Source organism: Vidua macroura, chromosome 20 (genome assembly GCF_024509145.1).
Source record: "Vidua macroura isolate BioBank_ID:100142 chromosome 20, ASM2450914v1, whole genome shotgun sequence".
In the NCBI taxonomy this organism is placed as follows: Eukaryota; Metazoa; Chordata; class Aves; order Passeriformes; family Viduidae; genus Vidua; species Vidua macroura.
Genome location: NC_071590.1, coordinates 7,852,049 through 7,875,103, shown reverse-complemented (window position 1 = coordinate 7,875,103; position 23,055 = coordinate 7,852,049). Strand labels below are relative to the sequence as shown.

The following is a 23,055-nucleotide window of genomic DNA, read 5'->3' as shown; positions in this document are numbered from 1 at the left end:
CACTGAGCCACAGAGCAGCCCTGGATCTTGTCCTCTCACCCCACCTACAACCACCCACAAATCACCCTGGGGAAACATCTGCCTCAGCTTTCATTTTCAGTCTCTTGCTGAACCAGACCTAAGCATGGCTCTCACTCACTGGCCATGTCCACAGAGAATCCAGCTGTCCCCACCAATGAATCAAAGCACCAGGAGTGTACTCTGAAAAGAGACAGCAGAGCCTGGGGGCATCACTTAATGCTCAGCATTAAAAATCCAGGGCTGAAACACAGTACTTAGGTGGGGAAAGGCAAAGTAGCTTGGGTTATGTAAATGACAACTTTTCCCACAGGGTTTCACCTGCCCAGCTGGACACAAACACACCTGAGAGGTCTGAAGAGCTTTAAATGCCCATTTCTTTTATCATCTCAGTTTTCTTTGCTGACTCAGCAGCTGGATTGTTCTGGTATTGCTGCCACCATCTTTGTGAGACAAAAGCAGCCTCTGTGAAAGTGTTCTGGAATTTGAACTCAGCACTTTTGAAAGCTCTGTGGGTGGAGGGGATGGTGCCTGAAGAAGACTCCAAGGGATGTTTTTGGCACTGTGCACACACTGCTCACCCTCTGCAATGCTCTGTCACTGCCTCCCAGGTGCTTTGAACTCTGGGAGCTGTCATCTCACCTTCCAGATTGCCTCCAAAGTGGCCTTGAACACTTCCAGGGATGGGAGATACTTTGGATTTTGTATTGTATGTAGGTAACTGAAACATTTCAACAAACCTCAGAAACAGAAAAAGATTTATTAGAAATATTACACAGATTTTGCATCATACATTTTAATAATGTTAATATTTAAATATTAGCATGTCCAAATCTGCAATGCTTAGTATGTACATTCTAATGTGCTCTTTGTATAAATTAGATTACGATGTAACATCTGTACCCAACAGGGAAAGCTAAAACTGTCAGAGGTGATCATCCCATATGACAAACTCAAGCCTGGACCAACAGTCAATAAAAACATTGTGTCCAGCTCTGCCCAATGGGACTTGGCACACGTGCAAGTCAAAAATGGAGAGACCATCAGTTGAGAATAAAAAGTCACTTGCAGTTCAGTGAGAAGCTGGTTCTGCACCGTGTCGGCGAGCGAGCGTCGATGGCACTGGAGTTGGTACAAACCAACACAGCTGAGCATAGTAGAACTTATTGCTGGGTTTAGAAATGTCTTAATGCTCCATGCCCTGAGTCTTTTTTAGGCAAAAAGCCCTCTTGTGACAGGAAAATGCATAATCTCATCCCATACAGCCCCTGCCTGTGATCAGATGCACAAGGCTCAGCTTTGCCAAGAGCTGGCCCAGTCAGATCCTTGCTGCCGGTACCCCCAGCACAGCAGGATGACGGAGGGATGAACAAACCAACAAGCCCAGGCTCGTGTGGTCATTGCCAAGGAAGGGGGAAAGTCAGGGAAGCCAAAAGGTGGATTTTTGAAGAGTTCCAGGTGAGGAATCAAACTGGGAAGAACCAATCATTCTGCCCACGTGCACTTGGTTTGGACAGAAAACTTGCACAGAACTGGTTGCACGTACAAAACAAGAGAGAAAACCTGTAAAAAAACAACTTCAAATCACAGAAAGAAAACTGCTAAACCTCAAAGGGACCCTGCATAAGACCCAAATCCCTCTGCTTAGCACTGCTGCCTTGCTGCAGTGCAGGAAGAAGGGGAAGTCTTTGTCCCCTTCGTGTTGCCATGGCTGTCACGGGCACAGGAAGGGGAGCCTGGCAAGGGCAGCCAATTGTGCTGTGTCCTCTCCTCACCTGCTGAGACCCCCAGGCTGCACTCTTAGGAGGAATGCCCCTCAAGCTGACAGTCCACACAGACTCTCTGATGTCCTTTGTGACTAAGAGCCCCAGGTGTGTCTGTGCCCTGTCCCTCTCCTCACACGCTGGCCTCTCCCTCAGTCTCACCAGGAACCTTCTGGAAAAGCTCTTCAGCCCTTCTAGAAAACCTCCTCACAGGGCTGGGCTCACTCCTCACACCTCTGTACCTTCCCAAGCCACGAAACAATCTGTACCTTCTCTGTCTCACCCGAAATCCCAGGAGCAGGACTGCACCTCTCACAATTCCTTTCCTCTCCGACACCACAGCACAACACGCTGCCACATCCCTCCAGGAATGTCACTGGAACCCCCTTCCTAGCCCTTCTTCTCACGTGCTCATCCCAAATCAGCTCTTTGCTTCCCTGCAGTCCCACAGGCTCCCCAGGTATCCAGGTGGTGCCCGTGAGTGACAATTCAGGGAGCAAGGGACAAGATTTATCTGCCTGCACACCAGGGAAAGATCCATTACTCCTAAGAGGCAAAGTCAGAAAGGATTTAGGCAGTTCAGGCAAACCTACTGCTCAACACCATCCCTGTCATATCATCACATTCAGGACATTTTCAGAGAATTCTCAGAACTTCTGTAAAGTCTATCCATATACCCTCTTGCTTAACTTAATTAAATTTCCTAACTTTAAAGGCAGCTGGAACTTTAATTTTTGCAGCTCCAATTTGAGATGTCTCACTAGGGCCTGCAGAGCCTCTCAAAACCAGGCCTATAGCATCTTGTGTAGGATAAATTTAAATTGATACTGATATTTTAAGGCAGTGTGAAAAAACAACAGCAACTTGTGAAAATCAAGGTCTAGAAATGTAACTGTGCAAGGTTTAAAAGGAAGAACCGCCCCCCTCCCCAGTATTGTAACAGTTATATGAACAAATAAGCAATATCCTTAATTTAAAAAAATAATATGGAAAACTGTCTCTCAAAGTATCAAAATGAGATGTTTTGCAGGTTTGAGGATAGAACAGTAACGCTGAAGAAAAGGTAAAACAAGTATCTTCTTCCCTACTACAACTTTGTTCTAACTCCTAGCTAAGTAAAAAAAATAGGAATACACCACTAGAACTGGGTAGAATTAGTGTTTGGTCTATGCTACTGGGGGGGCATAGGAGAGCGAGCAGCAAAGAGTTGACAGAAACATTGCTTTGCACAAAACATTTGGGAAAAAAACCCAATAAAACTGCTGGATGCCCCAGAATGGTCTGTAAGGGTAAAGTGAGCCTTGAGAGACAGAGCAGTGTCAGAAGAGCCCTGGGAGCAGAGGATGCCCACACAGGAGGTAACACACACCCAGCAGACACTGAGCCACATTGGACACCCACGCCACAGGGTTAAAATTCCCTTTTTTACATCATTTACTCTGGGATGTTTACCAGATACTGGGAATTAAAAGTGTTTTTCTCATCCCTGCAAGTGCCCAATCCAAAGCCCACTGAGGAATATGGAATTTTCTGTGCTGACTTCACTCCAGCTTTGAACTCCAGCCCGTTGGAGAGATTTGGGATCCCTGCCAAGGGACACCTCCAGGGAAAAGAGCTGCTGCATCCACGAGGCAACAGGGCCCTGCAGTGCTCTGCTCAGCAGAGTTTTCCTCTTCCATCTTATCCTGTATTTTAGAGCAACTCATCTTGGGTTCTCTATGGACAGCAGGGTGTGCTGAGAAATCCTGGAGAGTGAATTCCACCTAGAAAGGGCTCCCCTGCTAGGAAGTGCCTGTGGCAGCACTCGGCTGCTTTCTCACACTGCAGGATGACACCCAGCACGCAGGGGCACTGTCAGTGCTCTCCCTGGCCATTTTTATCACACAGCCTCTCCAAAGATTGGAACCGGACTTTCCCAGAGGCAATGGATTAGAATAAATTTCAGACTAAAACCAAGAGCAAGAGATGATTTTCTCCTCCCCCAGAAGAGGCACACACTGCCTTCCTCCAGCATCCTCTTTGTTCAAAGCACTCCCCAACTTTGGGGTCTACCATCTATTCCTGAGTACTGTATTTTGCTCTGAGAACACAAAGTCTGAAATATGTAGTTTATTAATTAAATAGCATTACAAAGTAAAATCAAATCAAACAACAAAACACTATGGGGAACCAGAGGCTGAGATCAGCCACCTGCAAAGCCCTTGAAAGCCTGAAACCAATTCTGTTCTCTGAAATCTCTCGTTTCCATTTAATGAGCCTTTTTCCAGGAGGCAGGAACAGTGAGCAAGAGAAATGATCCCTAGCTCCCTAGGACTAATGTCCACAAAGCATCAGGGTTAAACACAGTAACTAAACACCAACTTTCTCCTACCAGCATGCCCTAAAACAGCCAGGCAGCCTTTACATGCTCTCCCAGACCTGCTCCTAGAACAAATCCAGCAGCCTGCTGGATGCTTCCATCCTTGGAGACAAACACAAAAATTAACTTCATCAGGTGAAATGAGAGAAACAGAGTAATGGCCATTTAGCAGTGTCTGTCAGGCATTTCCCTAACAGTGTTACTGAGGTGGGAAGCTGCTCTCTGGCGCCTGAGCTCCGTGGCACAGACGGGTTCCAGTTACACTGGCTGTCATCTGTGGAGTGAAGCTGCACCTTCCACTGGTGCTGATATATGACTGTGCTCCTTTACAGCACAACATCATTTCCAAGCACGTCCCAGTGCCCTATGGGCTGTATTTCATGGCCCAGGGCACAGGCTGTCTCCAGATTCCTGCCTCTAGGCAGCAATGACACAGCTGTGCTGACCAGACAGGAGCAACACAGAAGGAAGAAGTTACTCCACTCAATCCATAAAAAATATGAGATGTCACTGTACTGCTCACCTGATTACTGGCACCTTCCAAAGTAAAGCTATTAAACTGCATTTGCAATGCTCCTGTGATAACTGTGCCTGCACAGTCAGCCAGGAAACCAAGCTCTGGCTTCCCAGAGTAATCAAGTAATGAAGTTGGAGTAATAAACCTGTTTTTCCTCAGAGAGATTATTTCTGTTTGAGCTGAAATGAAGTCCCAGCACCTAACAGGATCTTTCAGAGTTATTTCACTAACTGGTGATGAACAGAGGGTGGTTTCTGAGTTACAAATGATCCTGTTACCATCCTGCTGGTTATGCTATGAGCAAATTAGTGCAGTTATTGGGTGAGATGTGTGAGAGTAACTCAGGTTAAGGTTCTACAACTTAAGTGCATCTGTCAAGGTGTTTTATAAAATACATGGAGGCAAGAAAACAACATGTACTTGGGATGAGTTAAGCATGTTTTGGCAAGAAGAGCATTTTTGTGAGCTTTTGTATTAATATTAATCTCCCAGCCTCCCTTGAGTGCCAGCATAGTCCACATTGACTTAAAACTTCATTGTGTAGCAGGTCTCCTGTCAAGGCAAATGTTGTTAGCCCAAGGGATCCTCTTCAGAAATATCCCATGTGTGCTTGAAAACGCTTTGCAATTTCCACGTGGGAGTAAGTTGACCAATGGATTTGGTTTGCAAAGGTGGACAACAGGGAATTATTTGGTTGCAGTCCCAGATGGAATTGAAACTACGGAAGAGCTTCCTTTCACACTAAGAGCTTAGGTTGCTTGTGGAAGAGGAGCAAGCAGGTTTTTAAAGTGATCGAGTGCATCTGTAGTATTCTTTGTTCTCTTCCCCACTTGTGTCCACCTCTTGCTCTGCAGCTCAGGTCTCAAAGTACTTGTAGATCTGGGCCACGTACTGCATGACGCTCTGCCAGTCGGGCCGGTCCGTGTGCATCATCTCGCTGAGCTCCTGCACAGACACAGCACCACGCTCAGGCAACCCCAGCACGGCTCCCCTGAGCCCCCTGCTTCCACTCCTGAGCCCCTTAAAGCCATCAGGACCATTGGAATGATCCACTGGCCAAGTGCAATTCTGAAATCTGTTAATGCATTCTACAATCTAAAATATTTCTTCCATCTGCAATCAAAGATCAGTTCTCTATACGACTTCAATCTAAAATATTTCTTCCATCTGCAGTCAAAGATCAGTTCTCTATGTGACTTCATTTAAGTTGATCCTTCTCTGCTTCTGAATCTAGCTCATGAACCCCATAATAGTTTTCCCTTCATATTAAACTTCTCTCTCCCTTGTCATATAGTTAATTTTGGAAAAGGTTTCTTGAACAGTTTAACAAACAGTTTAACATCTCTCTGTTACTTAAAGCACTAAAACAAAGGAAACAAAATGGTGCAACCATTAACGTAATGGTGTAATATGGCAAGTCTGTCCATAAAATTATGAATAATCTGCAGCTGGCATCCAAAAGAAGGACATAATCCATACCCTCATTTCAATACTGGATGACCTTGAGCAGTTCCTCCGAATTGTATTTATTCTGTGATTCTACAAATTCTTTCTGGAAGTTCTCCTACCACCATCCTGATGGTGGTGCAGCCCTCCCCAGCACTGTGTGACACTTTGAGTGCAAGGTCACTGACATAGCAACAAGGAAAGGTGTTGGAATGGTGTTTGCAGCAAATGCCCCCTTGCTAAAAGATTACTCACCAGACTGGGTTTGATGCCCACACTTTCAGCAGCTTGAAATGCCAACAGCAGATTTCTCTTCTGTAAAAATGAAAGTCCAAAAGGATTAACATCAAAGCACTATTCCTGAACCTTTCCTTGCATCTGGTTACCCAGTAAGTTTAAATGAGCAGGTATATTTGAAAACAAAACCCTTGGATTCATAATTGCAGACAAGCAGACTCATTTTTGAGTCTTATTCACTCACAAGTTTTGTCTTTGAATAGCTCATCTACTTCTGCCTGAGTGACACCCTCTGTTTTTGACAAATAGTTTGTTGTGAAACCGGTTACAACTGGGGGAAAACCCACTGAAGTTCTGTCTTTGCTTTGAGTGAAAGGCTTCTGCAGAGGTTTTAATTAATATAAGGAATTCCTGTACATAATATAATTCTTACTGTGCTAGATACTGTCTTTGTGTTTATTTGCAGCACTCACTGGACTCAGCCAACTTGTCACTGACTCAGTCCCTGCATTTCTCTCTGGGAGTTCACTGTGGGTTTCCTTCCCCTTTTCATCCATTCTGTTCACTGTGAATTCTGCAAATGTACTACACAACTTACTTTGTCCTGGCTGTTGAGCTCCTGGTAAGGAATATGTGCAGGCAAATACGTGTGCAGGAGAGCACAAAAGGCCAGCCCATCACTCCAGCTGCTGCTGAAGTTGGTAATATCAATATTCTGAAAGAGAAAACAGTGAAAATCCTTGAACAGTGCTACACAACAACAACAACAAAAAAAAAAAATCTCCAAACAATAGTTTTTATGGAGCCATGGAACAAAAAACCCAGAGCTGAGCTAGAAATATCTGTGGTGACACTCCCACCACCACCACCTCCAAAAGGAGGGAGGTGAAGAAGAAAAATTTGCAAAGAAATAGTCTGATAGAGTTGGGAGTTTATACAGACAAAAACCATCTTGCCTTGTTTCTAGACACTTGGATTGGTCTTTGCCAGCCACATCTCTAACTACAAGGCTGCACTCAGGTGCACAGAGTTTCAGTTTCCCTGCTCATGACAGCTGAGGTCCAGAACCATGGGGTTGCAGTGACTACAGAAACAGAAAATGGTATTTTGAAGTCAGCCCATCTGCAGAGAAGTCCTTTAAAACACAAGATTTCTGGGGATACAGAGTGCACTTGGGGTTCTTCCCTGGATGCTCTCACGGGCCACAGCTGCAGTAAACACCGGCCCATGGCCCAGTTCTGCTCCTGTGAACAAGGTGACCTTTCTGATGCTCCTGTTTGCACTGCCTGGCCATACCAGCACACGAAGGAATTCCCATGGCCAAGTCTTGCTGCTGTAGCAGCAGCTGCAAATAGCAGCCAAAACCAGAACAGTGAACTGATACAGAACAAGAGCTGCTGGAGCAGGGAGGCTCTGGGACATGATAGAGCTGCACCATCTCCCAGCCTCCTGCAGGTGTGGAGTCACCTCCAACCCTCCTCAGCAGCCACATCCTCCTGTGTGCTCAGCTTCAGTTCACACTCCCCACCCCTGCATTTTCTTTAGTTAGCTATTTTCTCATTTCTTTCAAGGCTCCCCCAAAGACAAGGCTTTTACTGCATCTCTCATACAACAGCTGATGCAGACACTGAAGCCCAGACAGGAATTATTTCAGCATGTGCTCCTTGCTTCTGATGCCTCACTGATTAGTTATCCAACCTGGACTTGGTCCAATCAGACAGGATTTCCAGTTAGTAATAAATGTCCATAACCAAACATGACTCAAATTGAAGCAGTAGAGAATATTTCAGGTTAAAATACTTTGTCTGTAATAAATCTACAACTCTAATGGGCTCAGAAAGCAGCTGACACCTCCACACTGCACCAACCATCACGCTGTAGGGCTCTATTAACATCTGTCAGTGGAGACAATACAAAAATGAGGCACTGGCTGAACACTGCCACAAGAAAAAAAAATTGCTTTGAAAGCTGCCTGGGCATTGCCTATTCCATAAAGTTCCAACTTTTTAGTTGGAAGTCCAACTTTGTGTGTATGGAATTGGCTGAGCTGGATTATTCTGCTTTCTTAAAGTTTCAGACAAACAAGTTCCTTTCTATTTATCAATCTGCAGTTAGTGGGAAAGGACTCACTGCCAAGTTACAGAAGTGTTTTTACTGAGGCCAATATGTTTTATCAGCAAATAGCTTATCAGCAAATGCCAATATTCTCATTTTATACTGTAGGATAGAAATGGAAAATGGAGGTTGTTCCTCCTCTTTCCCAAAGGCCATGGAAACAGGAACAAACAGAGCCTTAGTTATGCAACAGGACTAGACAAAAAAGCAAAGCTTGTTTGTGTAGGAACGTTGTATCTATCCTCATTTTCATGATGCTACTATGAGACATGTGAGATACAAAACTGCTCCTTCACACAGTATTTCACTATCCTAGAATCAGTTTAATAATTTTACTTACCTTTGTAATTTTAAATACACCTAAAGCTCTTCTCCTCTTCCCAAATCACAATATCTACACATAAGTGCTCATGTCTACACCAAAACTAGGTCAAAAAATCCTCATCTCCCAACAGTGTTGTCCAGCCAGTCACCCTCAGTAACTTTTGGATCTAAGTCTTACAAACAAGCAAAAGTTCAAGGATGGGATTCTGCTGACCATGTTTGAACCACAGATGAAATCTGCTGCAAAGTGGTTTGCCACAATCAACAGCCAAAACGAACTCAAATCTGAATTTTTGTTCTAAATGCAAACCCAAAACGAACATTCAAAGGTTCAGCTCAACTGTTCAGTTCACAGTACAACAAAAAATACCTAGGTATGCTCAAGCCCACTTAGTTCCATTTTTACATCTAGCAAGAATCAATGAATGCTGGGTTTTTTTTTCTTTAAACAAATGCATTTCCATTGCATACACAGTCCAAACCACTCTCCCTGGCACTTCATCTTGGCTTCTGTGTTAGGTGCTTTTCAGTTTGGGATATAAGGACATGGTAAATGAAAAGTGATCTGTGTTTTGCTACACTGCAGCTTTATTTGTAGTACCTCCCCACTCCACCACACCAAGAAGAATTAAGTCAAAATAGAGACAACTCTGATTTCTCGTAAGATCTCTGGCTCCCCTGAAGCCATTAAAAAAAAAAAAAAAAAGAAAACAATTTAGGGAATGAACACCTCGGAAACTATTCCCTTCTCTTGATTATTTTGGCAGCAGAACCCGTCTCAGTCTTGCTGCCACACCTCTCTCCCTATTCCCCAAGACACAGCCCCTGAATATATGGGAGCTATTTGTGTCCATGCTGGTTGTTAATGCACAATCCCAAACTGCAGGAGGGTGATTTCTGTGTCCCAATGTGCTCACGGCAGAACCCCCACCCCAAGCTCTGAAAAACTGCACATGGCTTCTCATGAGACACCCAGAAAGGATGGCAAACACTCTGAACCACCAGAATGAGTGCAGGGAGAAATGGGAAAATGGAGCAGGGATTCAGATCAAACTGAGTTGCAGCATTCACCAGGAAGGGGGGAAAAATTTGCTGTCATATGGCCACAGTACATCCTGTGGTCAGTGGTACCCCAGGGTCTGTCCTCAGCACCCCTGCAGTGTCACCAATCAGTGGAAACAATTCAGACACTGGGATCTGGAAGCACACCAGGGAGCACAGCTATCAAAGTACCCAGTAGGGTCTGTTTCTATGAACATTAAAGTAAAATTAAAAAAAAAAAAAATCCAGGCAATGTTATTTGGATAACAAATGTATAATCTAGGATATTAGTGTCAGGTCAAGCCTAAAAGACACAAAACACCTGGAAGTGATTGACCTTAGACCCCCATTCCAGGAACAGGACCTTTCCTGCAGATAACAGAGCCCTTGGGGAGCCCTGCTAAAGACACCCAGGGAAATCTGTGTGAACTGTTCTCACTAAAAACAATTCTTTGTTTGTCTGAGGAAAAAACCTCCACCCCATTAGATTTCACTCGATCTTTGACTCCAAGCAAAAAGCAACAATGACATCATGCACTCTTCATTACACTCTGAGTAGGTTAAAATCCTGATACAAGATATTCCCACTATGCACATGTTACTGTGCCCACAGCAATGGCTCTGAGTCATAATTTTCTCCCTGAGAGCCAGAATTATCAATTACAGACATGAATCAGCTTGAAGCTAGCCTGGAACTCTGAGGAAGAAAGCCTGCAAGAAATACAACCTGAGCATCATTATTCCATTCTCTCAGCATCCAGCATCCCTTCCTGCCTCTCCCAGGTTACTGGTATGGAATGGCACACCAGGAACCTGCCAGAGTGGCTGATCATGGAGGTTCAGCCCATGCAGAATATAAAATTAAATACTTGAAAATAAATCTATTGAGCAAATAGATTCAATTTATTGAATCTATTCAATTGCCTTGTTTTTAATAGCAGCTCTCCTTCCAGTGGCTCAGCTTCATCCAGCTCATCATTACCCAGGCCCCCACAGCTCCTCTTGAACAGCTCATTGGTTTTATGTGGATATATTTAAACACATGTCTGAACAGAAGCCACAGCTCTGCACATCTGAACTCTGACCTTTCTAATGCAAAATGGATCAAGGTACCTTGACAGGCAACTTCCAAAGAGGACCCAAACCTACCCATCTTTAACAACTGCTGCACGAAACTACAGCTCTAATTTGATTTATTACACCCTAACTGGCTGGGGCCAGGTTAACAGGGTTCAGCCAAAGAGGTTCTGTTCAAAGGAATCTTCAGGCTCTCACTGGGCCTGTTCCAAACACTTCTTAAGAAGTAACATGAGGAAAGGATGGCTCCTTTCAGCCTTCTAAACAAACAAAATACTCCAGTTCATCCGAAATGCTCCAGCAAAGATATGAAACATCTGGGCAATCTACTGGAACTATGGGTGAATGAGAGGTGTGGTCAAGTCCAGTTAACAGGGATGAAAGGCATGAATGCCTGAAATTAAAGGCTGCCTGGATTCTTCTGTAATTGCAGGGTACACCCAGATGACAACTGCACACAGCTATTTTCAATGGGGAGCTGCAAGTCTGAAGTGATTTGTACATCACATTTAGTCCATCTACTACCAGGAAGCTTTCTGAATTCTCTTACCAATCTTTTTCTCTTAAATGGAATACAAAACAAAGTAATGCCTTGTGATTAAAAGAAATCAAACCAGCAATGTATTGTACAGAGATTAAGTGGGTAGCCAGGACTGGGAAGGAAGCCAGGTGACCTCCTATCCTCCAGGCTGTATTAATATCCCTGCTTCAAATGGCCCAGCCAACTGCAGTCTCCGTAAGAATTACTCTAAATTTCTTTAAAACGTTGTGGTTTTATCCCATAATCCATATTTCTAATGCTTCTCTCAGCATGTCAGTTAGCCATGCATCTTATTGCTGATTACACATGCATGGAACAGCAGAGCTCAGATCACAAAATGCTCTCTGAAAATGCAGTTAAATCATGTCATAACAGCACTATGAACTGAAAAGGAACTGATGCCAGCTCTTTAAAAGTCATGCCATTTACTGGATTTCTTTTTATAAAGAATCCCTGCTTCCCATCACATTTTTAGGTTCTGTTTGCTCCTTTCTCCACTGCTGCCACAGGTGCTGCTTTGGGTTTACCATTCATCATTTGCTTCAGTAAGTGTGAATTAATAAGCCCTTTAGCAAAGACAAGATACTAGAGGATTCCAGGCTGTATTTTTTTTTTTTGCAAAAGCATCAAACATCAATTTGCTATAGAATTCACATAGAGCACAGACATTTAAATAAAGGAAATTTTAAATGGATATTATGCATCCTACACAAAATGTTTCAGCTCCCAACTATTTCCATCTCAAAAACCAGAGAAGACACCAAAAAGTCAGGCAGATCCAATTTTCTTATATTAACTTTCCTATCTGAGGCAGACTGGCAAGAATAGGTGGAATGCCACTCTCTAAAATTCTGTGTTTAAAACAAGCTCATCTGGACAGGAGTTGTCCTACAGACATTGTTTAGAGTAAATTGTAAAGCCATTCTAAAACAATCTGTGCACTCTTCAAGCTCAGCTCTTTCTTCCTGTGGTTCAGGACCTCTTCAAGGCAGCTTTGTTCTGATACTGTGGTTACAAGGGAGAGGTGGTGCTGAAATGGCTGAAGTTTTCATGAGAATAAAAATGAAAGTAGTAGCAAATGGGAGACAGTTACGGTAATAGTGAAAGTAATTATGTAGCCTCCCATTTCCTTTGCTTGCAAGGCAAGATTCTACTGACACTGAAACCATCCCTGCAACCCTGCAGTGAGCAACCAACCTGCCTAAGGGGCCAAACAGCTTTATTGGTGCCTTTTACTGCTCCTTTTGTTTGCATTTTTATACATAAAGACTGACTTTTTATAATCAAAACAAGTTCTAGTGAACACAGGCTGAGAGTAGCTGCTGGCACACCATATAATACACAGTGGATGAATTTGAACCTTCCCTAGCAAACAATCTGAGTTGTTTTGAATGCAAATAACCCCCAAATATCCTCATTACTAAAAGTTACCAACTTCAAAGATCTCACTAAAAGTTAGTAAAGTTACAGGGGTTTGTGCATATTCCTCAGTTTGGGTCTTAATTTATTGCTATGCACAAGAGAGAGAGAAAATGTATAAAACCAAGTTCACAAGGAGCTGGTTGGTTGTTAAACATACAGGACCAAATGAGAACTGGTCTAGGCAGAAGCAATTTTATGGATGTGTCTGGGTCATTTCAGAGATGAGGTAATGGTGACAAGAGATATTTATCAAGTGTGACTGTTATTTCTGTAATTTCCACCAGTCACATTCCTTGAGAAGGCAGAGCAGGAGTCACTTCTGTCTGCAGAGGCAGATTACACACCAAAACCAGGGACTAAGGAGTTCTCCCTCTTGTAATAATCCAATCAGACATTGATCAGTTCTTGGTTTTGCTCTGCATGTCTCTTTTCAGCCTGAATTCCCCTTGTTATGCTCCCTTGCTGAAAGGCAAGTCCCTGCTTGCCACACAACTGCCACTTCCATCAGTTTTCTCAGCAGCTCCTCTAAATGACACCAGTGCTGAATGCCACAGAGAAGAAACAGACTGGGCTGTGTCCCTTCATCCCCAAGGCTGCAGCAGTGAAGATGCAGCAACACAGCTCAAGGACCACACAGATACTCTGGGGAAGAGGGGAGGGAGAGAGGGGGAGGAATTAGCTCCACTCTGTGTCCAAGACAGCAGCACAGCTACTTCCTGCCTGGAGCCCTGGTGCAGAATTGCTAATGACCACATTGGCTGCTCCCACAGCTCTTTCTAATTATCTGTATGGAGAATTCAGAGATTAGGCATGCCCTGGAATTCCTGGGTGGAGGGGCAGGCTGCAGACTGCAGCAGGCTCAGGGTGGAGGATGCAAACAAGGTGGGCAGAGGTCCCACCAGCAAAGGTTACTGGTGGACCAGCAGCAGGGCCCAGCTGCCTGCCAGCTAAATTCCCAGTTTGGACCTGTTCCAGCTGGTGACCAATCAATTCAGTGTTTTCACTGATTGTCAGTGCATCCAGGCAACACAAGGGAAGTGTCTTGGACTTTGGGATGGACAGAATGTAAATGCTATTTTTAAAATGACCCAGCAGGATAGAAAGTTATGCATGAGAGAGCTGCATTTATTTTATCCCTCCAATCAAGACTTGTGTTTGTTTAAAGGATAAAGACCTCTATGTGAAAAAAGGTAGAGCTTGGCTCAAGTTATTTGGCTCCACTGGGGAAGCACGTCTGTGCACTGGCATCACTGAGAAGGGGTGATTACATTGGTAATTCCTGGTTATTCCTCACGTGCCATGATTTGGCTGCTGCATTTTAATTCCAGACACCAATCCTGGGTTCAGCTGGGACATACAGAGAGGCTGCATGTACACATTCAGCCATAAGTATTTCTATTTAGGAAAATAATGCTTTTCCCTGCTTGCTCAGCAGGCTCTGGCCAGCGGCCTCTGATTCTGCAAAGAAAATTGGGACTATCTTGACATTTTCAGCCTGTGTTCTCATGAATTAAAATCTCTCAAGATTGCCCTTTTTATCAAAGCATCTTTCCAAATATTTCTGAAGTTTATATGATTCTGTGATCTATATTATAACTGCTAGGAAGATCAAGGCAATGCTATAATGTAAGACTTCCAAGCTCACAAAGATGGTCCAGACTTAGAAACAAAACTCCTGACCAATGTATTGTCAATTTTAATTTAAACACAGGATAATCTCTCCTATCTCAAGAGCTATTAGCAAAACTCCTTTCAACTTTTGTACAGATAGGAAAAGTCAACATCCTCCTCTTCATCAAAGATCAGAGAAACACAGAGAGAGCCAGAAATTTCATCCACTTCTCAGAAGCTCACAGAATAGAGTAATAACTGCCTGAGAAAAACTCACTGCTCATATATCCTGCTTCTAAATATCAAAATGCAACAAGTGCTGTGGACTCAGAGCTCTTTAAGCTTGTGCAGCCTCTCAGAACAGAAGGGCTGGTGCTGGGACTTCAGGGGACGTGTCACTGTCCACCAGAGCAAACCTGCCTGCGTTACTGGTGTGACTCTATGCTTTTTCCTCTGGCTCAGCAGGCCCTGATCTCAGGCACACAGGTTGGTGTGGCACCAGGGAAACCTCCCCAGTCCTGCCCAGAGCAGAGATTCTGCCATGAACACTGCTCAGAATGAATGGATGGCTGCCATGCAAATCTGGAGGGGTTTTGTGCAGTGTTTTTCTTCACCCCCACCACAGAGCCCAGGAGTTATTTGTTTTGCTGTTAATCTTCACAAGACCACAGTACTGAGGGAATTCCAGCCTTTCCAGGCTGCACATAAACTGCAGGACAGCAGATGGGATTTAGTTCCTTGCTTAGAAAAGTGAACCTGTTCATCTGCTCCTCAGTGCTGCTGCTGAATTAGGCAATGCCACAGCCCAGCTCCTTCTCTTGACCAGTGAAATAGTTAGACAGAAACCTGGTTAGTTTAGACAGAGAGAGAGAGATTGATACAATTTGGGAACGTACTGAAACAGTTTTAGGCTACTTGCTGGCACACACAATGTAATGTAGAAAGTGCACAGCTGGTGATTAAGAAACCACTGGGTTCTCTCCTGTATTTCCTTAGGACAAGGCACAGCTGTGCTGGGATTCTCAAGGCTTCAAAACTAAGCTCCATTATATATGTGTCAAAGGAAGTGTTTGAGCAAGCCAAGTCCTAGGTATTACATTCTGACCAGGTTCAGAGTGTTGATCCTGGGTTTTGTCCCATTCAGCTCTAATTCTGGTGAAGAATCAACTCTGCTGGAATTACCAGCCTGAGTACCAACCCTGAGGACTGTGGTAGCATTTATATTTTATACATATGTATTTTTTTAACATAATTTACACAGCTCTATTTACTCTCTGCAGTCCAAAGTGATGTCAGTGAGGTAAAGTGCTCAGCTGACAATTAGAAAAGATAAATGCTTAAGTAGACAGAGAATGTCAACTGCTCACACTAATGACATACAAAGAAGTAACAGACTTCTTCTTTCTAAACATAGCCTTATTTTTCAGAATAAAGAAGAAACCTTCAAACATGGATGTTTGAAGTACAACTGGCCATGAAGGAGCTTTGAGATCTTCTATAAAGCACGTCCTCAGAAAGTGCAGCCCCAGGAATGCACCTGCAGTCCAAAAATTGCATCCTGGCAGTGTGTCCCAGCAGAGTCCATCTCCCAAAGGAGAATGGTCCCATGACCACCTGACCAAAGGGAATATGTTATGTCCATCTTTGTGTCACACTTAATCCGTGCTGGATCTCATCCAGCCAGCAAACCAGGCAAAAAAAAAGCATCAGAAAAAGCAGGGGCTAACAGCATGGAATAGGGCTTGAGAACAAGGAAGATTTGGAGGAAATACTGCCCAGCACAACGAGAAAAGAAATGCAGATTCCTGTGAGAAAAAGAAAGCCACAAATTCGTAAACAAAAAGCTGGTATTAGTCTGAGTTTAAATTGAACACAAAGGATAAAGAGCTTTATATTACATCCACTGCCAAACCACCAGTCGAGCAGTCTCTTGCTATAATTACTTGACAAACAGCAAATACTGCAACAGCTTTATTTTTCTCCCTAAGCTTTACATCTCTGCTCCATGAAGAGCTGCCTTGATCCACAGCTGATGCACTGACACTGCCATAGTCAGGGAGGTGATACTATGCAATGGCTTGAAAGCACAGATCAGGAATACATGAAATACAAACATTTTCAGAGGTACAGCTGCCATTTCCCTTTATCAGTTCTAGGACATTCCCTGTCTGCTCCTATTTAGCATTCTTCTGCTAAAAACAACCACAGAGCTTTACTCTAAGAGATGGTGGATCTTAAACAAGTGGTGGATCCCAAATAGGTCCTGTTAAACCAAACATCACTTTGAACAAAAGAATAACTATGAAAATGTATTGGAGGAAAGAGCCAGGATCTTTTGGGCCACGGGAAGGGTGTGTAGTGGTTGAGAAGAGCATGAAAATAGTTCCATATTCATTAACATGGTGGCAGTTCCTTCTTCTCTCTAGAGAGAGCATGTGTGGCAGAAACAATAATCCTCAATTCTAATGATCATGGGTTAAGTGCCTCTTAAAGTTCTGTGTTTTCACAATACATCTGTGAATAGCAATAGACTTTAATCTAGAGAGGTTTGGCCCCTTGACAAATGGTCTCCACAGAGAGCAAAGAGAATCTGGGCACTTAAATGACACCACAGCCACTAATGACACGATTTATGGAAGGTGATAATGCAACAAGAATGACTCAGCAGCTTCCAGGAGCTGCAGCTCACAGGAATCAGCCCGTTAGAAAAGAGGCACCCAATTCCTGCTTCAGGCTGCTGCTAGGACGTATCATCTTTTTAAACAGATGAAAAAAAAGCCACAAGACAACAGAGAAAAAGCTATTTTAACACAAATAGCTTACTCTCAGCAGGCTTTGTGGTTTGAAGTATTTGTGGTAAATGAGTTTCAGGGCCACAAAAGCATTTCTCAAGCCTGGTCACCTCATGGCCCTACATTACACACCATGATGTCAATGAACTCGGAGAGGCAGAAGGAACAGCAGAACTGTGTATCTGGCAGAAGAGAGCCTGTGCCACTGCACAATTCTTATAGGGAACCATACATTAGATTTGGTTTTTTAAGGTGGAGATTTTCCACCAGGAAGTTTTGCACCAAGACACTGAGTCCAAAGCCTGATTTCACTAACAATTCTTGCTACTACTGAGACTTTTTAGCACCTCCCCTGCACAGTTATTCAGAATCAGTGGGCAGAATGCCAGGTAACATTCATCTGGGCACCAAAACATGACAATTGAAATAATATGATCTGTTGTGTCATAGTTTATGCAATCCCACTTTCATATGCTCCCAGTCCTTAAACTGAACTCCCACTTTATTTCCACTCCAGTGATTCTGTTTTCATGTTCTCAATATTTTTTTCTTAGCATGCAAATCTTTCTGATATCAAATCACTGTTTAAATAAGGATCTTAGAATTGACATAGCCAATTACAGAAACATAGATGCTTTCATGTTTCCCTTCAGTTACTGTAAACTCATGCAATTTCTTTTTTTAAAAAGCAAACAAAACCCTCCAGGCCACTGCTAATTTGTGTTGCACTTCCCCCAACTCCCCTCAGTGTCCCTGGTTTGTTTTATGAGATTGCCTCCTGGGGAACACACTGAAGTTCAAGGCCAGGGAATGTTCCCACTGTAGTCCATGCAAGGAGAGTTTATGGTTGGACTTGGTCTTAAACTAAATTAAACTAACTGATTCTATATTTGCCAGGAGCAGGATGAAAATTTCTATCTACCAGCTTAAATTTTGTATGATTTAAAGCATTTAAAAAGTGGAATTCTGTGTGCTGGTCCCTAGGTCTCATCCCCAGATACCTTCCTAGGTCACTCATCCAGCTTTCCTCAGGAAATCTGGGACATGGGGAGTAGCTGCTACTGAGGGTATCAATTGTTCTAATCCATTTTGCTCATACTGCTTGACGAAATCATAACTTAAACAGAAAGGAATCCCCTCTCCCCCCTCCCAGCTCAGATGAGGAATTGCTATCACACATTTTGCCACCAAAAAGAGAAGTTAGGCAGCCAAGCAGCAAGTTTTTAATGCTCTCGTTCTGCTGTGTCACAGGGCTGAAAAGAGTTTGCATCCCAAGTTCTCCCTGGTTCTGGCTTCATGAGAGGAATGACACAACAGATTACCCTGGAATTTGCACAGATGATGCCTCACAGGGGTGTTATCTCTGGAAAAGAAGTCATGCACGTCATCAGGGCTCTGCTCTGTGGAGTTCATACCTCATTCCACCCTTGCAGTGGCAGAGGCAGGAAGGAGGGTGACGTTCTTTACTCCATTTCTTGTACTCAAGGATGATAAAAACTCCCTGTGGAGCTTAACATCAGCCTTACCATGGGAGTGCAGAGGTCTGGGAAAAGCAAGTTCATAATGAGTTAGTGAATGCACAGCAAAGAGTGCAATGGGAATGAGAGGCTGAGGAAGAATGTCCAAGAGAGAATTCCTCTAAACAAAGCAGTGAAGATAGAGAGGCAAAATTCTCACCATAAATCAATATTGTGATTGTGCTTTGGTTCTTCTGACTTTAATATCTACCCTGAGATGTCACACAGGCCTCTGTATTTGCAAAGCCACATCTTTTTTTTCTAAAAGCAGTATGTTTAGTTCAACTTGGGTATAAATCAGATAAAGAAACCTACAGGCTGATGCTCAGAGAACACTTCTAACAGTGAGAAGGGCAACACTGCCAGGAGAAAGCATTACTTTGGAGATGGGTTTGCTGGCTTAGCAGAAGTTAGACTTAGGAAAGTTGTATTTTGTTAATTGCTTTCTGAGGACTGCGTGGGAATGTTCCCACATACTTTCAAATCCAAGCCCAGGAGAATTTTAGCAGAGGAGATATAAAATAAATCAACACAGCACAGAACACACAATTTCACTGTAGTCTTTGAGGCAGTATCACAGAACTGAAGGCTAAACACTAACCCTGGCCTTATTCTTTCTAAGCTGTGTCTAAAGTCAAGATTTGTCTCCAGCACCCTCCTTCTGGGAAATTACTGCAAGCCAGATGAACACACCAGTGTTAAGAAACAACTGAAAGGAAAGCCACTGTCCTCTCTTCCAAACTCCTGCACCCTGCAGCTAATGCTTCATAAAGAAATGCTCAGGAAGGAAAAAAAAAATTATTATTGACTTTAAAAGATGGAATCTGCTTTTATTAGAGACTTGCTCCAGGGTGCACATCATGTGGCGATAACTGCTTTTGTCTTCTGCTCCAAGTAACAAACAATATTATTCCTGAGAAAGAAAACTTCCAACATGATACCAAACCAAGATCTTCCTGCACATCCAGCATCTGCCACAAGATGAAATATTGTCTGTAACTTCCTCCCTTGCAGAACCAAAGGCTTAACTCAACTGCAACCAACAGCAGCCAGGAAAGCACAGCAATGGCCATGCAAGACCTGGATAAACCATTATCTCTGATTAACAGTGAAAATCACTCTGCAAAGAAATGAGACAGTCTCAGGCAGCCTTTGTAAAATCAAGCTGCAAACTTCATTTGGTCAAGGCCACACAATGAAATATTCCTTTGGCTTTGTAGACAGGACTAAAGAAAAACTCACACAATAATGTACTGCCCACAGAAGCCTACAGAAAAAAATATTAGAATGTACTTTCAAAAATTGGTGTTAAATTGAGGCTGCTGCACATATACACTCTGTTTCTCACCGTCAGCAAGCTTCAGTGCAGTAAATAATTTGGGGTTTGTATACAAATTATTTATGACAATTGGGGAATGCAGTGTTAAAGAACTCTGTATGAAGAGGATGGAAACAGCCCATAAAAGTAAACATGCAAAAATCAACATACAGTATTATTCATATTTCTTTGAAGTGACTGCTTACTGCATACTATAGGAAAGTGATTAAAGTAAAAAGGTAACTACTCTCTTACCTGGTAACCTTCAGTCTTCTTTTGGCACCATTTCAACAAAGCATTCCTCTTGGAACCCCCATACTCCCGAGCCAGGGCTGCCAGGGGGTCCTTCCTCTCCACACTAAACCAGGGAAGAAGGGAGAAGACAATAAAGACACTGGAAATATCTTTAATTTTTACCAGTGTGTAAATAATACCTGTATGACAAAGCAGAATGGCAGCACAGAACATGAACATAAACCAAACTGAATTAGGTTTTTGGAGCTTGCAATTAGTATTTTCCTTCACACAAGGTGGTGTCACTGCACATGAAGAGCTGAAAAAACAGAACCTGTGATATCCAGTGGTGTGTGTTAACCAAACATTCCTGCTATTATTTTAATCAACTTTACTTACACAAATTTCAAGTCATGTCTTCATTTTATCTATTTAAAAGTAGGATTGAGGTGTAAAATTGAAAGCAACTGCCTGAGAGAATCTGTAACACTAAATTCACACCCAGCTGAGCTGCTGCAAAACAAGTTCTTGAAAAAAAAAAGTGAAAGCTGAGAACATTTAAAGGTCAACAACCAAAACACCCACATTGTCTCCACTCTACAGCTTCTACTGGTGGAAATAACAGTGGAGATCAGAGGAAAATATATGTTTTTTCTCAAGAGAGAAGAAAATTATGCGTCCAATTTCCTTCAGCCCTCAGAGCCTCTGGTTTTGAGCTCACCACAACATGCAAAATGACAGCAAGATAACGAGGGCTGACCACATGTACACGTGATGGAATTCTTGTGTACAACTCAGTGGCTCCTGAAAGCTTGCTAGCCTCATTTCCCATATAACTGTGATCATTACAATATGAATTTTCATATCTGGATCTAACAGAGCCTGGTAATTCCCAAAGACCAGCCAGCAGAGTCTGCTCTGGAGACAAGAGATCCTCCAGATAAATCCTCCAGATTAAATAATTTATCATGGTTCCAGGTAATGCTGTTGGTCTGTCCTTTTTTTCCCAGGAAACTGGGCTGATACCTGAGTTTGCTTTGGGGTTTCAAGCAGCTGGGGGTAGAGGAAAGCATCCTGCTGCTGAAGGCCATTGGGGGCTTGCTCAGGGATTCCAGGGAGGGGCTTTTGCGGAGGTAATGGTCTGGTTTCAGCTCTTCATTTCTCCCCTTCAAAAGGTCTGTGGGAATTCAAAAAAAGCTGTCAGTTTGCAGCCTGAAGAATTTGATTAATCACTGTCCTGCCACCCCAGCACACAATATGTAGTCTGTTGTTTTGATTCTAAACAAATGTACTCATTTGTTCATTAAACACACATGGGGCTAGGAAACCTTGAGCAGATTAGAGGTGACCACAACAAGGAATGGCTTTGATGATTTCAACAGTACAGGCTGCCTGGTTTCCTGTGATTGATACTCCTGCTGGGGGGTAGGGGCCTCAGGTGAATGAAGGGAAATACCAAAATCTACAGTCTCAAAGGTTCAAAAGCTGAGCACCAGATATTTTCACCAGATGACTGAGCAACCCTAGTACAATGATTTCTTTTCTGCCTCTTGTCTCCTGAATGTCTCCTGAATGCAGGGAAAGTTTGAGAAGGCTCAATATATTCACAGCAGATACATCTGTATTTTTCTTACACACATTATGTAATTTATAGAATGTATTTATGATATATATTATTATAGAGTCAAAAGAAAATCATTGCATATCAATACAAGAGGTGATGTAACAAGCCAGGACTGCACATCATGTTATCACCAATTACTGAATGCAGAACCCAACTTTTTCACCTCTTTTTCAGTGACATCCCTATGATAATTATCAATTAATGCCATATCATCGAGGTGTGAATTCCTTCTTATCTCAGCTTCAGCTCCCTTTGACTTATTTCTGGGTGCTAGAAAGTCCAGATGGAGCCAGTAAACCTCTGACTCTCAAAGATCACAGCCAAAGAGCAGCTCTGAGTGAAATAATCCATGCTCCTCTCCAACTATGTAACATTTGGGTCACATTAGGGACATCACAGAACCCTGCTGTGACGCTGGTCAGATGGAATCAGCCAGAAGATTTTTATTATGGAGACTACTTCAGTCTGAATTTCCTTGGGGATAATTTTTGATTCAGTGCTGTTTGCATAGGGCCTGGATCAGCTGCCTTCTAGGATTATTTAGATTGGAACCAGAGCTGTTATAACTTTACAGTGAGTAAGCCTTTGCTATGGATTATTGGAACTAAATTAAATCCAGGTACAAAGAGAAGCAGTAAATACAGGAACTTGTTAGATAAGCAGCCATAAATTTTTTTATCATACAATGGCTTATAAATTATATCTGTTGATTTTAACAGATTTTCACAGAACTGTCTATGGGTAATAACAGAAATTATCCATGGCCCAGAGTGAGATATTTATTGTTAAGGACTGGCATCATATTACATAGCTGATAGATTATTTCACTCTACAGTAAACTGGTAGAGATTAAAAAGGTCTTATGTTGTGTTTGGGATCTAAATACTCATGCAAGACTTCCTAGAAACCAACTGATAAAAGTAAATAAACCCTGTCCATTTCCCTAGACAGAAGCAGACACTTCTGCTTGCTTAGCCAGGTTCTAATTTCTCTCCTGTATTAGCAAACTATTCCAGAAAATCCAGTCTAGCCATCAAGAAGCTGTGACTGACTGTTGGGGTTTTTTTTGTCCCTCCCTGAAGTTTCACTACAGGAACAT

General features: G+C 42.9%; 1 protein-coding gene across 5 annotated transcripts in view; it reads right to left on the bottom strand.

The window, feature by feature from the left end:
- Positions 1–759: 759 nt before the first annotated feature.
- SPECC1 (sperm antigen with calponin homology and coiled-coil domains 1) overlaps positions 760–23,055 on the bottom strand; it is an 87,783-nt gene continuing 65,487 nt past the window's right edge. For all 5 annotated transcript variants that reach the window (XM_053995440.1, XM_053995438.1, XM_053995439.1 and 2 more), the window contains 5 exons: positions 21,359–21,509; positions 20,354–20,456; positions 6,939–7,055; positions 6,359–6,418; positions 760–5,602 (listed from right to left, as the gene is read on the bottom strand). In XM_053995440.1, the coding sequence (XP_053851415.1) occupies positions 5,513–5,602; positions 6,359–6,418; positions 6,939–7,055; positions 20,354–20,456; positions 21,359–21,509 (521 nt within the window). In that variant the 3' untranslated portion in view covers positions 760–5,512. The remainder of the gene's footprint in view (positions 5,603–6,358; positions 6,419–6,938; positions 7,056–20,353; positions 20,457–21,358; positions 21,510–23,055) is intronic.